Genomic DNA, 12670 nt, shown 5'->3' with positions numbered 1-12670 from the left:
TGTTTTAAAAACGGAATGTTTTCATTACGTTTAAGTAGAGAATCACATGTGGAAATATATGGTCAAGGAGGTTTTTTTCGTTTTGCTTATGTGGAACCCAAACAGCAAAGTGATTAACACAGCCAAGCTGGTGCAAATGATTTTTTCAATGCTTGATTTGGATATTTTGAGTATGTCGGCTATCTCGCATGTGGTATAATGTTGATTGTTCTCAATTAATGTCTCAATTTGATCACTATCAACTTCAACTGGTCTACCCGAGAGTGGAGCATCGTCCAGCGAGAAATCTCAAACAAGAAACCTCACAAACCACTTTTGACATGTTCAATCAGTCACAGCACCTTCTCCATAGAGTGCACAAATCTTTTTTGCGTTTCAGTTGCGTTTTCACCTTTCTTGAAATAATAAAGCATAATATGCCGAAAATGTTTTTTTCTTCCATCTTCAGGATTAAAATGGGCACACAAAAATTCACCAATTTTGATGTCTTCTTTGTTAATGCACGCTGATATGACAGCGGTCACATACAATCTAACAAAATTGTTTCGAATGAAGTTAAAGACAACTAAGTTCTACTAGAGCCATCTTACGGAAAAAACCGAACGAACCTTTTGGCCAACCCAGTATATAGTTGTTTTTTATCTGTTTTATACTGATACACAGTAGTTTGTATCTGTTAATCCCATACCTCTAATTTGTCCCTTCCACCTTCCCTCTCCCCTTTGGTAACCAGTTTGTTTTCTATATCTGTGAATCTGTTTCTGTTTTGTATATACATTCCTTTGTATTATTTGTTAGTTCCCACATCTAAGAGATACAGCACTTGTCCTTCTCTGACTTATTTCACCTAGCATAATATTCTCTAGGTCCATCCACGTTGCTGCAAATGGCAGTATTTCATTCATTTTTATAGTTCAGTAATATTCTATTGTGTGTGTGTATGTATATATATATATATATATATATATATATATATATACATACACACACACACACACCATGTCTTCTCAATTCATTTGTCTGTTGATAGGCACTTACTTGGGTTGCTTCCATGTCTTGGCTATTATAAATAGTGCTTCTATGAACACTGAGGTGCATGTATATACCCAGAAAAAATTCAAAAAGAAAATACCTTATTTTAATGCTCATGGTACAGATAAGAAAAGTGATCAACTAATAATCAATGAATTTCAAACAGTAGAGTAAGAACACAGGCAACATTCTCTGATCACAGAATAACTAGAATATACTATGTCAGAATCAGTATAAAATTGCTACATATCTGAATCAGTGGGATACAGTTACAACAATGCTCAAAGGAAATTTCAAAACTTTACTTATGTTAATAAATAAGAAAAACACTTCACATCGGTAAGAATGGCCATCAACAAAAACATCTACAAACAATAAATGCGGACAGGGTGTGGAGAAAAGGGAATCCTCCTACACTGCTGGCAGGAATGTAAATTGGTATAGCCATATGGAAAACAGTATGGAGGTTCCTTAAAAAACTAAAAACAGAACTACCATATGACTCAGCAATCCCACTCCTGGGCATATACCCAGAGAAAACCATAACTCAAAAAGATACATGCACTCCAATGTTCATTGCAGCGCTATTTACAATAGCCAGGACATGGAAGCAACCTAAATGTCCATCAACAGAGGAATGGATAAAGAAGATATAGTACATATATATACAATGGAATATTACTCAGTCATAAAAAAGAACAAAATAATGCCATCTGCAGCAACATGGATGAACCTAGAGACTGTCATACTGAGTGAAGTAAGTCAGACACAGAAAGACAAATATCACATGATATTTGTGGAATCTAAATCTTATATGTGGAGTCTAAAAAAAAGGGTACAAATGAACTTACTTACAAAACAGAAGTAAAGTCACAGATGTAGAAAACAAACTTATGGTAACCAGTGGACTGGGGGTGTGGGATGAATTGGGAGATTGGGATTGACATATACACACTACTATAAATAAAATAGATAACTAATAACAACCTGCTGGATAGCACAGGGAACTCTCTCTATTCAATACTCTGTAATGGCCTATGTGGGAAAAGAATCTAAAAAAAAAAAAGAGTGGATATATGTATAACTGATTCACTTTGCTGTACCCCTGAAGCTAATACAACATTGTAAATCAACTATACTCCAATAAAAATTTAAAAAATAAAAAATTTAAAAAATAAAAACTCTGCTTCACCAATGAGAAAAAAAAAAGAAAAACAAATTAAACTTGAAATTAAAATATGAGATTTTTAAAATGAAAGCATAAGTGTTTTAGGCTTTTAGAAGGCAAACTGGAAACATCTATTAAAATTTAAAATATATATGCCCTTTGACCCAGAAACTCTACTTTTGGCAATCTATCCCATAGAAACCAAAGTACTGTTTCTTAAAGATATTATGTACCCAGATTTATTGCAGCACTGTTTTGTACTGGAAACAGCATGAATACTCATCAACAGGTGAACAACTAAATTATTTGGTATAGCCACAAAATGGAACATTACTTGGTCACTAAAAAGATTCAAATTAACGTTAAACCAAATAACTTGGAGGGATTTTCACAAGCCTCTGAAGGAGAAAAGCAACTTAGAGAAAAGTGTGTGTAACATGATCTCATTAACAAAAATCAAATACCCCAAGTGTCTATGAATATGGAGGAAAGTAGAATATACGCCAAGCTGTTAACATAGCTGTTAAGACTGAGGAGTCACATATATGATTTTATTTCATTTATGTAAAATTATACACAGGCACAGGAAAAAAATGCTAAAAAAGACAAAAAGAAGATAAAAGCAGAAACTCTTATTTTAAACACTGAAAAACAACATAATTAAAATAATCCAAGAGCTGTTTCAAAAAACAAAAGAGCTGTTCATTTAGGGAGAAGTATAAACCATTAGCTAATCTAACCAAAAGCTGTGGTTTTTTTTTTTTTAATTTTGCTTTTCATATTCAGGTCTCTATTATATCAGATTATTTATATTGACATGCCAGGCTTCCAACTTCACATTTTTTCCCCCAAATGGATAGCAGTTTGTCCCAGTATTATTTATTAAAAAGTTCATTCTTTCCCCATTTGATTTTTAATACTACTAATATCCTAAATTCCTAGACATATCTAGGTTTGCTTCCAGATTCCCTATTCTATTTCACTGTTTATATTACTACAGCTTTAAGTTTTGATATATGGTATATTCAGTCTTCACATGTTTTTCAATATCTAGGTGTGCCAGATTCCCTATTCTATGTCACTGTTTACATTACTACAGCTTTAATAAGTTTTGATATATGTCATATTCAGTCTTCACATGTTTTTCAATACTATTTTTGCTATTTGGCCCTTCACTCTTCACATAAATTTTACAATCAGTTTGCCAACTTCTATGCAAAAAAAAAAAAAATCCTGGAATTTAGACTGGAACCACATTGAATTCACACCTGAATTTGAAGTGAACTGACATATTTGTGATACTGTCTCTTCATAGCCAAGGATGCTGTGTTGCTCCTTTTACTCAGGACTTTAAAATGTTCTTTAGAAATGATTTGTAATTTCATCCAAATAGGTCTCACACACTTCAGTTAAATTTATTCTTATTATCCTTATAGTTTTCATACTATAGTATTTTTGTAATTAATTAATTTATATATATATATATATATATATATATATATATATATATAGGCTGCGCTGGGTCTTCACTGCTGTGCATGAGCTTTCTCTAGTTGCAGAGAGCAGGGGCTACTCTTCGTTGAGGTGTGCGGGCTTCTCATTACAATGGCTTCTCTTGTTGCAGAGCACAGGCTCTAGGCGCGCGGGCTTCAGTAGCTGTGGCATGCAGGCTCAGTAATTGTGGCTCGCGGGCTCTGGAGCGCAGGCTCAGTAGTTGTGGCGCATGGGCTTAGCTGCTCCATGGCATGTGGGATCTTCCCGGACCAGGGCTTAAACCTGTATCCCCTGCATTGGCAGGCAGATTCTAAACCACTGCACCACTAGGGAAGTCCCTGCTATAGTGTTTTTAAATTACGTTGTCTAATTTATGCTGCTGATAGTTGATTTTATTATACTGAACTTTGCTAATATCCTAGTACTTCTATAGTTTATAGACTCCTTTGGATTTTCTTCATAGATAATTATACAATCTATAAATAGTTTTGTTTCTTTCATTCTAACCCTTAACCTTCATTTTTCTTGTCTTACTGAAGGTGTTGAGACCACCATTACCATAATGAACAGAAGCGGTGAAAACAGGCATTATTGCTTTGTTCTGGTTTTAAGGCGAATGCTGCTAACTCTACTATTCAGTATAGCAAATGCCTATCAAATATAGGAAATTCTCTTCTATTCCTAGCTGGCTGACAGTTTTTATAATTACTCAGTGTTAAATTTTATCAAAGTATTTTTCAGCATCTATCATCTCTGTTGCTTCTTTTGAGAGAGGCAGTCTGCCATGAGTTCTGAACGTCCTTGTACATGCCTGCCATACATACCAAACTGAAAGACCTAACCATCCAGTGATGCTGAAGAGTTTTTGTAACTGGTCAAGAGACAGTTCAACAGGTCAAGGTGACCAGAGCATAATTACCATGTGACTGCTTACTCCATGGGAAAGGACTGGCTTGCTTCTTGATTGCAACAAAAGGTACCTAGCACTTAACCCTGGGTTCCTTAGCTGCAATGCATAGCCACCATGTCTGCCTATCACATCACCCTGTGGGACGTGGGGGCAGGAAACCAATACTGCCATGCTGATGCCCCTTCTGACCGCTGTGCTATGAGTAATTAACTGCCCTGCTCTTATGCATTGAATCCAGCTGTCTACTTCTGGCACCTATGGAGCTGTGGCAGTTACTCCTTGCCATTCTCCATGAGTTTGGGGCTCTTGTCTGACAGTCCATAAGAGATCTTTAAAAGGCTCCTTTTACAACTTCCAACACTACCAGAGTGAAATCATTTAAAAAAACAACTATCCACCTGGTTAAATATGTCCAACTTTTTTTTCTAACTATTCTGTCAAATGCCTCTATTAAGTAACCAAAGCTAACTATGACCGAGGTCCTTCCAAAATGCGTTTTCCCAACAGAACTTAATTGATCAAAATAAAGCAACTGAGAGATGTTTTTTAATAGGAGACAATTTGTAATGACTCAAATATTTTCAAGAAGGATACTTTTGGAAAAAATGCCTTATTTTCTAATTAAGCAAATACATACCTTATAATCCATATGACTCATTAAGAATAATTGAATAATTAGAGAAGAATATAACAGGAGTTTAAATATTTTTAAATATATATTTTTACTGTCAATTACAAAATGCCAAGAGATACAGAGCACTAGCTATTAGTGCCATTAATACATTACACAGTCACAAAAAGAATATAATGCTAGTTGCTTTCAAATTTTTAAATCCTATGAAATATTTCACTGATGTGCCTTGAGGTTAGATTTCAATAGCAGACATCTCAGTGAGGCAAATATCAAAGTAATTATGTTATTTTTATCTTTTTACCTGTATTCAGGCTGTCGGCTTGCAGAATGATCATCTCTTGTCCACCGATAGCCAGGTTCATCCTGTAACAGAAAAATGTTACTTAGATATTCATTTACATTATTTTGGTCAGGTAGGGTATATATGTATCTAACAGAACTACTGGAAACTAGTCTCTAAGACCAAAATAATATGAGGGCAAAGACAGCTTTCTAAATTTCTCTGAGCTTCAAAAGCATACAAAAGTAAAAAGGATACCGCAAGTTATCCATTTCAACAACTAATTTGGTAGACTGAGAACCTGTGGTACCATTTATCTCTATTAAAATACTTAAAGTATTTCTTTGGTAGGCCCAAACAGCCTTATTACCAAAAGCACATGCCAACATTCACAACATAGAAAGTCTGTTCGAGAACAAAGGTTCAATTTAAATTTAGCCAAGCACGCATTTCTCAACCTTTCATTTTATTCTTCCTCTGTCAAGTTTGCTCAGCAATTTTCATATTCAAGCCCAATGAAGAACTTGTCACTTTTCTACTTTTCTTGTTCAAGTTTCCTTTTCTCAACCTACCTCCCATTAAAAACCACAACTGGAAACAATACAATAAGAAATCAACACTTACTGATAAGCTATATTAGAACAAGATGTGGCACTAAGTTTAAAATTAATCAAAGAAAGCACAATTTATCCTCTAAAACAAATTTGGAAGAGGTACATATAAAAGAACCACATGGTAATCCATACTCAATTACTTTAAAATTATACAAAGAACAATGTACAATCAGCCGTCCATACCCACAGGTTCTGCATCGACTCAAAAATACTGGGGAAGGGGGAATTCTAGAAAGTTCCAAAAAGCAAAACTTAAATTTGCTGCATGCCAGCAACTATTTACATAGCACTATGTTGTATTAGGTATTATAAATAATCTGGAGATGAATTAAAGTATACGGAAGATATGCATAGGTTATATGAAAATACTATGCCATTTTACATAAGGGACTTGAGCGACCTCAGGTTTTGGTATCCTGGTGGGTCCTGGAACCGATCCCCTGATATCGAGGGACAACTGTACCATGTGCATTACCTACAATCAGAAACACTGATTCACCTAAAATAAATACTATCTTCATCCTCCTCTTTAGCACCACGTACTCTACTCTTACAGAAGTAAAATGTATTCATCATTCTCCCTCCCAACATTAAACTATTAACAAACAAAAGAAAAAACTCAATAACTATAACAGAATATTGGATCAAATAAGCAGTTTGCTTTATACTAACTGAACTCTAGGTAAGGATTAGCGTCATGAGAATCCTAAGGATCTCAAGTGGGCCTGCTTGTTTGTTTGAAGAAAATTTAAAGAGAAAATGTGTAAAGTATGAATAAACACAATTTGTAACAACAATAGTAAAACATATTATCGAGGCACTATTATGCTGCAAGGTCTTAGGAAAAAATCTTGTTCATACGGCTTCAAATACAAATTGGTCCAATGGATCCAAGCTTCCCTGTCTGCACTAAACGGCCACAGGGTTTTCCTAAGAGGGGTAACAACTGTCTATGCAAAGGCAACTGTTTCTCCTTGAGACTACCTGGAAGAATGGCTCTGAGGGCAAAATCCAGTTTTTCTAAAATAGAAATAACACACAGTATTTACTTTTCAATACCAAACCCTTCTTCCTAAAGGAACAGCACGACATTTAAAATTGAACAAAATAAAAATCAATTCTCTTGAGAAGTAAGGAAGCTATAACACCCCAAACTTAAAAACAGACACAAGAAAACACTGAATAGTCTCACTGCCACTTCAGAATTGTCAAGGGTCACGATGATGTGGTCGTAAGAGAACTAAACCCCCATACATACACTCATCTTGAGTAAATCACCTTAGCTCCATTTCCTCAGGTGTAAAGTATGGAAACTAATTCCAATGGCTACTGTGAGGTCCAATTTATCATAAGCAATGCCTGAATATGTACTGTTAATTACAACATTATACAGAAGGGAAGGAGAAAAAGGAGAAAATGTAGGAAAACAGTCTAGCAAAGGAGTGTTATAAACATGCAAGCTAGGTCAAAGGGCGTGCATCAAGGAACAGTTTAATCAAGTTCAATAACAGATTATTGCAACGTTAAATATATACTTATAGATTATTAAAGATGATCTAGAGAAAAAACATAATAATAATAGCAATAATGGCTAACACTTAAAAAGTGCTTATTATAGGAAAGGCAATGTTTTGAGGGCTTTCCAATCTGAGTTAGGAAGTAGACTTTAATAATAACAAAAATGAGACTGAGTCTCAACAACCTTAACCCAACCTCACCCACAGCATTTCATCATGATAAAAATAAAGTAATTGTAAGTGGGCACATCCAGTAAAAGGTAACTACGTGGTTAGCACTTACTGAATACAAAGGCAATAGATAAGATTACCTTTATCTGCTTCCGCAAACCCTTGCCAACTTAGGGGATAAAAAAGCCTAGCTGGAATTAACGTCATTTAGATAGAACTATCCAGAGGGCTTACCCACTTTCTCCAGCACCCCAAGCTTCTTGACTACCAGTTCCCATTTGACAGCTCCAGCAGGCAAGTCAACAGAGCATCAAGCAGGAAGTGTTTATTCAACTGCCTTCATGGCCAGTCCCATAAGTTCCAAAAATTACATGATTTCTTTAAACTTATAAAAAACAACAATTAGTACATGGGGGAAATTTACATACTCCTCTGTGAGGTGGACCACTTCTTCGATCATGAGAAAAACTGCGGCCCTCGTCATATTCTCGGTAATCAACATGACTGTAATATCTACTGTAGCTTCCTTCACCAGGTCTGTCTAGCAGTGGTGGTTTCTTTGGCACAATATTAACTACTCTATGGTAGCCATCCTAAAACAGACAAAAAGAAATATATAAAGATCACTAACTTCTCTATTTGGTTTTGGAAAGGTTTTTTAAAAAGCACAGGAGTTCTTATCCTTAATCAAATAGAGTAAATGTATAAACAAACAAAAATGCATTAATGAAATAACATGAATATAACTAATAGTAAGGTCTTCACATGAATTAAAGGAAATAAAACTGTTCAATGAAGAAAGCCAGGTGTTTAAAGTAACATGCAGCAATGCAAAAAACCAATCATAAGTAAAAGAAAAAGTACAATATTATTGTTTTAATAAAAAATAAACTACAAAAGTCAGAATGTTACAGTAGCTCTAATCCCTAACTGTCTAGGAATTTTATAAGTAAAACCATTTAAGATAGCACGTATCTTTGGTCTGTGTTTGAAGTACTGTTCAGAAGAAATATAAGATTTTTACACATAACTAATAGCAAATAGGGAGGTAATGCTGAGCTAGAAAGATCTAGAGAAAACATTTTGCCATTTCTCCAACAGCACTAGAGAGAAGAGAGACTCTGACATCACAAGTTCTGAAGCAAAATAAAACTCGTTATAAAATTTGAACTAATTTTCAAAGTAATACGTTAATGTTTTAAAGTTTTAGCAGCTGAATGGATTCTCAGTGGGAGTTGGGAAACTGGACAGAGGGAGAAGAACACCTATCTTAGACAAGAAGCTGCTGTAAAATAACTAAACAAAAATGATTATCAACAAGAAGAACTGGAGAGCTACAGAACATGTCTGTAAACAATCTGGTCTTAAGCACTCTTGCTACGTTTATCAATATCAGATGAGGTATATGTGAGAGAAACTGGCAAGCTATCTAAGTATAAGATATGATCAATATGAGTTAATTAATTTGACAAAATGAAAAACCAAAATATAATGCCCAATGTTCAGGGCTGGTTATTTTACCATCTTAAGTCTCAGTTTCATTATCTGCAAAATGAGATTAATACTAGTACCTACCTCATGGAGTTGTGAGGATTAAATAAAAACCAAATTGTAAAACATCTAGCACAGCAGGACACACTAAGTGCTCAAAAAATGTTTGCTATTTTGATTACTATTTTTGCAAGTCTAAGTGAAACACTAAATTCCTCAAAGTGTCTATTTCCTTACATTACTTCTTAGCATTAATAACTACAACTATTCAGATATAAATAATTACATCCAATTCAAATTTCCCAATGGGTAGGAAATTTGTCAATGTGCTAGGAAAAAATAAAATCAATAGTTCATATCTATTTGACAGTTAAAATGACCTACCTAATTTTTTTCCATGGGGATACAACTTGGTTTCCTTCTTTAGTATGTTAGGCATTAAATTGTAATATATATTCTGTATGATTACATATAGTACACAAATGAATTTATTGACTCTTTCTTCTAAACACTATCTTTCACAGAAATTTCAATTAAATCTAAACAAATACTGAGTTTCTTAAAAAAAAATTGGCATTAAGTCAAAATTAACATTACAATTTATAGCAGTTTCTATTTCAAAATGTATTACACATAAAATTAGAATCACTGATTTCTCCAGTTTCAGGAAACCATAAAATTCCACTCCACAATACCCTTGTTTGTACACGCTTTGGGGAAGAGATGGTGGAGTGAGCATATACGCCTAAACGCTTCTATTAATAGACAGCTTATTACCTTACCAAGCAGCCTGTTTCTGTGTTCAACTCCCCCAAATTACTACAAAGTTATTTCAGGATTTTAAAATGTATATGGTAAAACTTTCAAAGAAGTAAAACTCAAGTCACATTTAGTTAAATATTTAACGAATTGTTTCTACAAAATAATATAAATGAAAATAATCATTCCAAACTTGTTAATCAGCAAAAGAAAAAAATCTCCTAATGACAGTTCTTACATCTAGCAATGAAGATGAAATTGGCATTTCCTTTATGTTTTTGAGAAAGTCTTCAAATGTAAGTAACATTATACCATCTCTGCTCTGTAGGCATCTAATCTTAAAGAAAACTCCCTCATTCTATGAAAAGATTTAAGGAAATGAAGATGACTGTAGGAGTCTGTGACAAAGCAAGACTGTATTTTCAGAGAGTTCATAGCTTATCCAGACATACCATTCAAGAATTTTTTTCTTTCCAATAAAATCCATGATGAGAGGCAAAGATTTCAGAACTTCTCTTTCAAAAGCTTATATTATTAAGAAAGTTCAAACAGTATTTTATATTACTTACAAAGCCAGATCTGAATGGAAACACCACCACTGTTTGAAATTCTTGTACAAATCTTACATTAAGCTATAAATATGTAATTTGCCTTCCTAAATGCTAATGGAAGTACACAAGGCTTCAGAAACTGATGTTTGGAACCTCCTTTTTAGAAATGTTTTGGAAAACAATGGCACCATAATACATAAACCAGAAATAAAAATTATGACTTATGAAGAATGTTATAGAGGGTTTTTAAGGACAATAGGATCATTTTCAATTAATTAAAAAATAATCTCAATGGAATGGAAACATTTCTATTATTTAAAATGCAGATGGATCCATCGGATTTGCTTCTCCAAAGTTAGTATTAATGGTATGATCAGTCAGACCAAAAATATAAAGTATATGTAGTTCATTAAAAAAAAAATGATAAATTAAAAAACCCATTTTACTTAATCATTTATCCACTCTGGCAGGACGTAGGAAGCAAAAACATGTATATAAACTTAACCACGTTTTTGAAAAGTTATAGTTCTATGTTTTTTTACACTTTTGTAATTGTCATTACCTTAGAGACGAGACAATTCCTACCACAAGGCTCTCTGCATTTCTGAAATATGGACTATTCACAGTTTGCTTGTGCTAATAGAAATCTGATCAGATTAAGATACATATCAAATTAGTTTTGCAATTTTGAAATCTGAAATGGTGACTGTGTTTTGTTGCAAAACAACCAATTATTTCTTCATTTTCTATAAATTTAATATAACTACCTGTTATGAGAAACACTTTCATTTTAGTTAAGTAAAAGCACCAAGTTTGATGTTTTCTTTGATTCAATATATAAATTACATCAAATTCCCCACACTAACTAATGTTTAGTCTCATTATTAACTGGGTAGAGATTATGAGGATTATATTTCTTTAAAAACATTTATTTTCAGGGGCTTCCCTGGTGGCGCAGTGGTTGAGAGAGAGTCCGCCTGCAGATGCAGGGGACACGGCTTCGTGCCCCGGTCCGGGAAGATCCCACATGCGGCGTAGTGGCTGGGCCCGTGAGTCATGGCTGCTGAGCCTGTGCGTCCAGAGCCTGTGCTCCGCAACAGCAGAGGCCATAACAGTGAGAGGCCCGTGTACCACAAAAAAATATATATATATTTTTTCCATTGTCCTTAAAATATCCTTTGCACCCCTTTTAACACAAAAACATTTTATTTAAAATAAAAATTTTAATATATAAGCACCCCCTTAAGCATCTTTATCTTTTAGGAACACATACTGAAATATTTTCATTTGAAATAAGGTTTTCTGGATTTACTTCAAAATAATCTAGGAGGGAGGAAAATGGTGAAGGCATAGACAAAACAACATCAACCATGAGTTGATAATTACCATTTGAATGATTTGTCCTTGGGAGTTCATTACATCATTTTGTTTACTTTCATATACTTAATTTTCACCCTTATAAAAAGTCAAAAACAACTAAAACATTAACCTACCAACAAAGTAACTAAGTACAATGGTACCTGTAACTATCCAATGCCATTATTTCCTGACACAATCAACTTAGTACTTTGGTCTTATTCACTGCTCTATTCCCAGCACCTGGAACAGTACTTGGCACACAGCAAGCACAACATACATAATATACATTCCACTTTGCTATCTCAATTTTACGCTCCTGTTGGCATCACATGCTTTTTCCTAGAAAAGTACCACACCTAACTAAAAAATGTGATTACCCACCAGGCTGGTGGACTTCTGCTTTCAAAAGCCTGAGGTTTCCTCACGCTGATCCCTCATGTTTTATGACATGTCTCTGTATTGTAGCACTTATTGGTTTAATTCACGCACTGAATTTTCAATGAAATATTGATTTTTCTGGGTCATTTCAATGGCTTTTGGGAATAATGGGTCAAATACCTGAAACTAGAACTGCCCCAGAAAATTAGGACAGGACTTCCCAGGTGGCGCAGTGGTTAAGAATCTGCCTGCCACTGCAGGCGCCACGGGTTCAAGCCCTGGTCCGGGAAGATCCCACATGCCGTGGAGCAA

General features: G+C 34.5%; 1 protein-coding gene across 13 annotated transcripts in view; it reads right to left on the bottom strand.

Annotated features, from left to right (window-relative positions):
- The window catches only part of PPHLN1 (periphilin 1), a 139780-nt gene that overhangs the window by 108381 nt on the left and 18729 nt on the right, over positions 1–12670 (bottom strand). For 8 of the 13 annotated variants that reach the window (XM_067009083.1, XM_059082168.2, XM_059082169.2 and 5 more), the window contains 2 exons: positions 8249–8413; positions 5540–5601 (listed from right to left, as the gene is read on the bottom strand). In XM_067009083.1, coding sequence (XP_066865184.1) covers positions 5540–5601; positions 8249–8413 — 227 coding nt within the window. The remainder of the gene's footprint in view (positions 1–5539; positions 5602–8248; positions 8414–12670) is intronic. The other 5 variants (XM_067009085.1, XM_067009087.1, XM_067009086.1 and 2 more) reach the window with 1 other exon arrangement.

The sequence above is a fragment of the Kogia breviceps genome, chromosome 12, assembly GCF_026419965.1.
Source record: "Kogia breviceps isolate mKogBre1 chromosome 12, mKogBre1 haplotype 1, whole genome shotgun sequence".
NCBI lineage: Eukaryota > Metazoa > Chordata > Mammalia > Artiodactyla > Physeteridae > Kogia > Kogia breviceps.
This window is presented reverse-complemented; position numbering and strand designations above follow the sequence as displayed.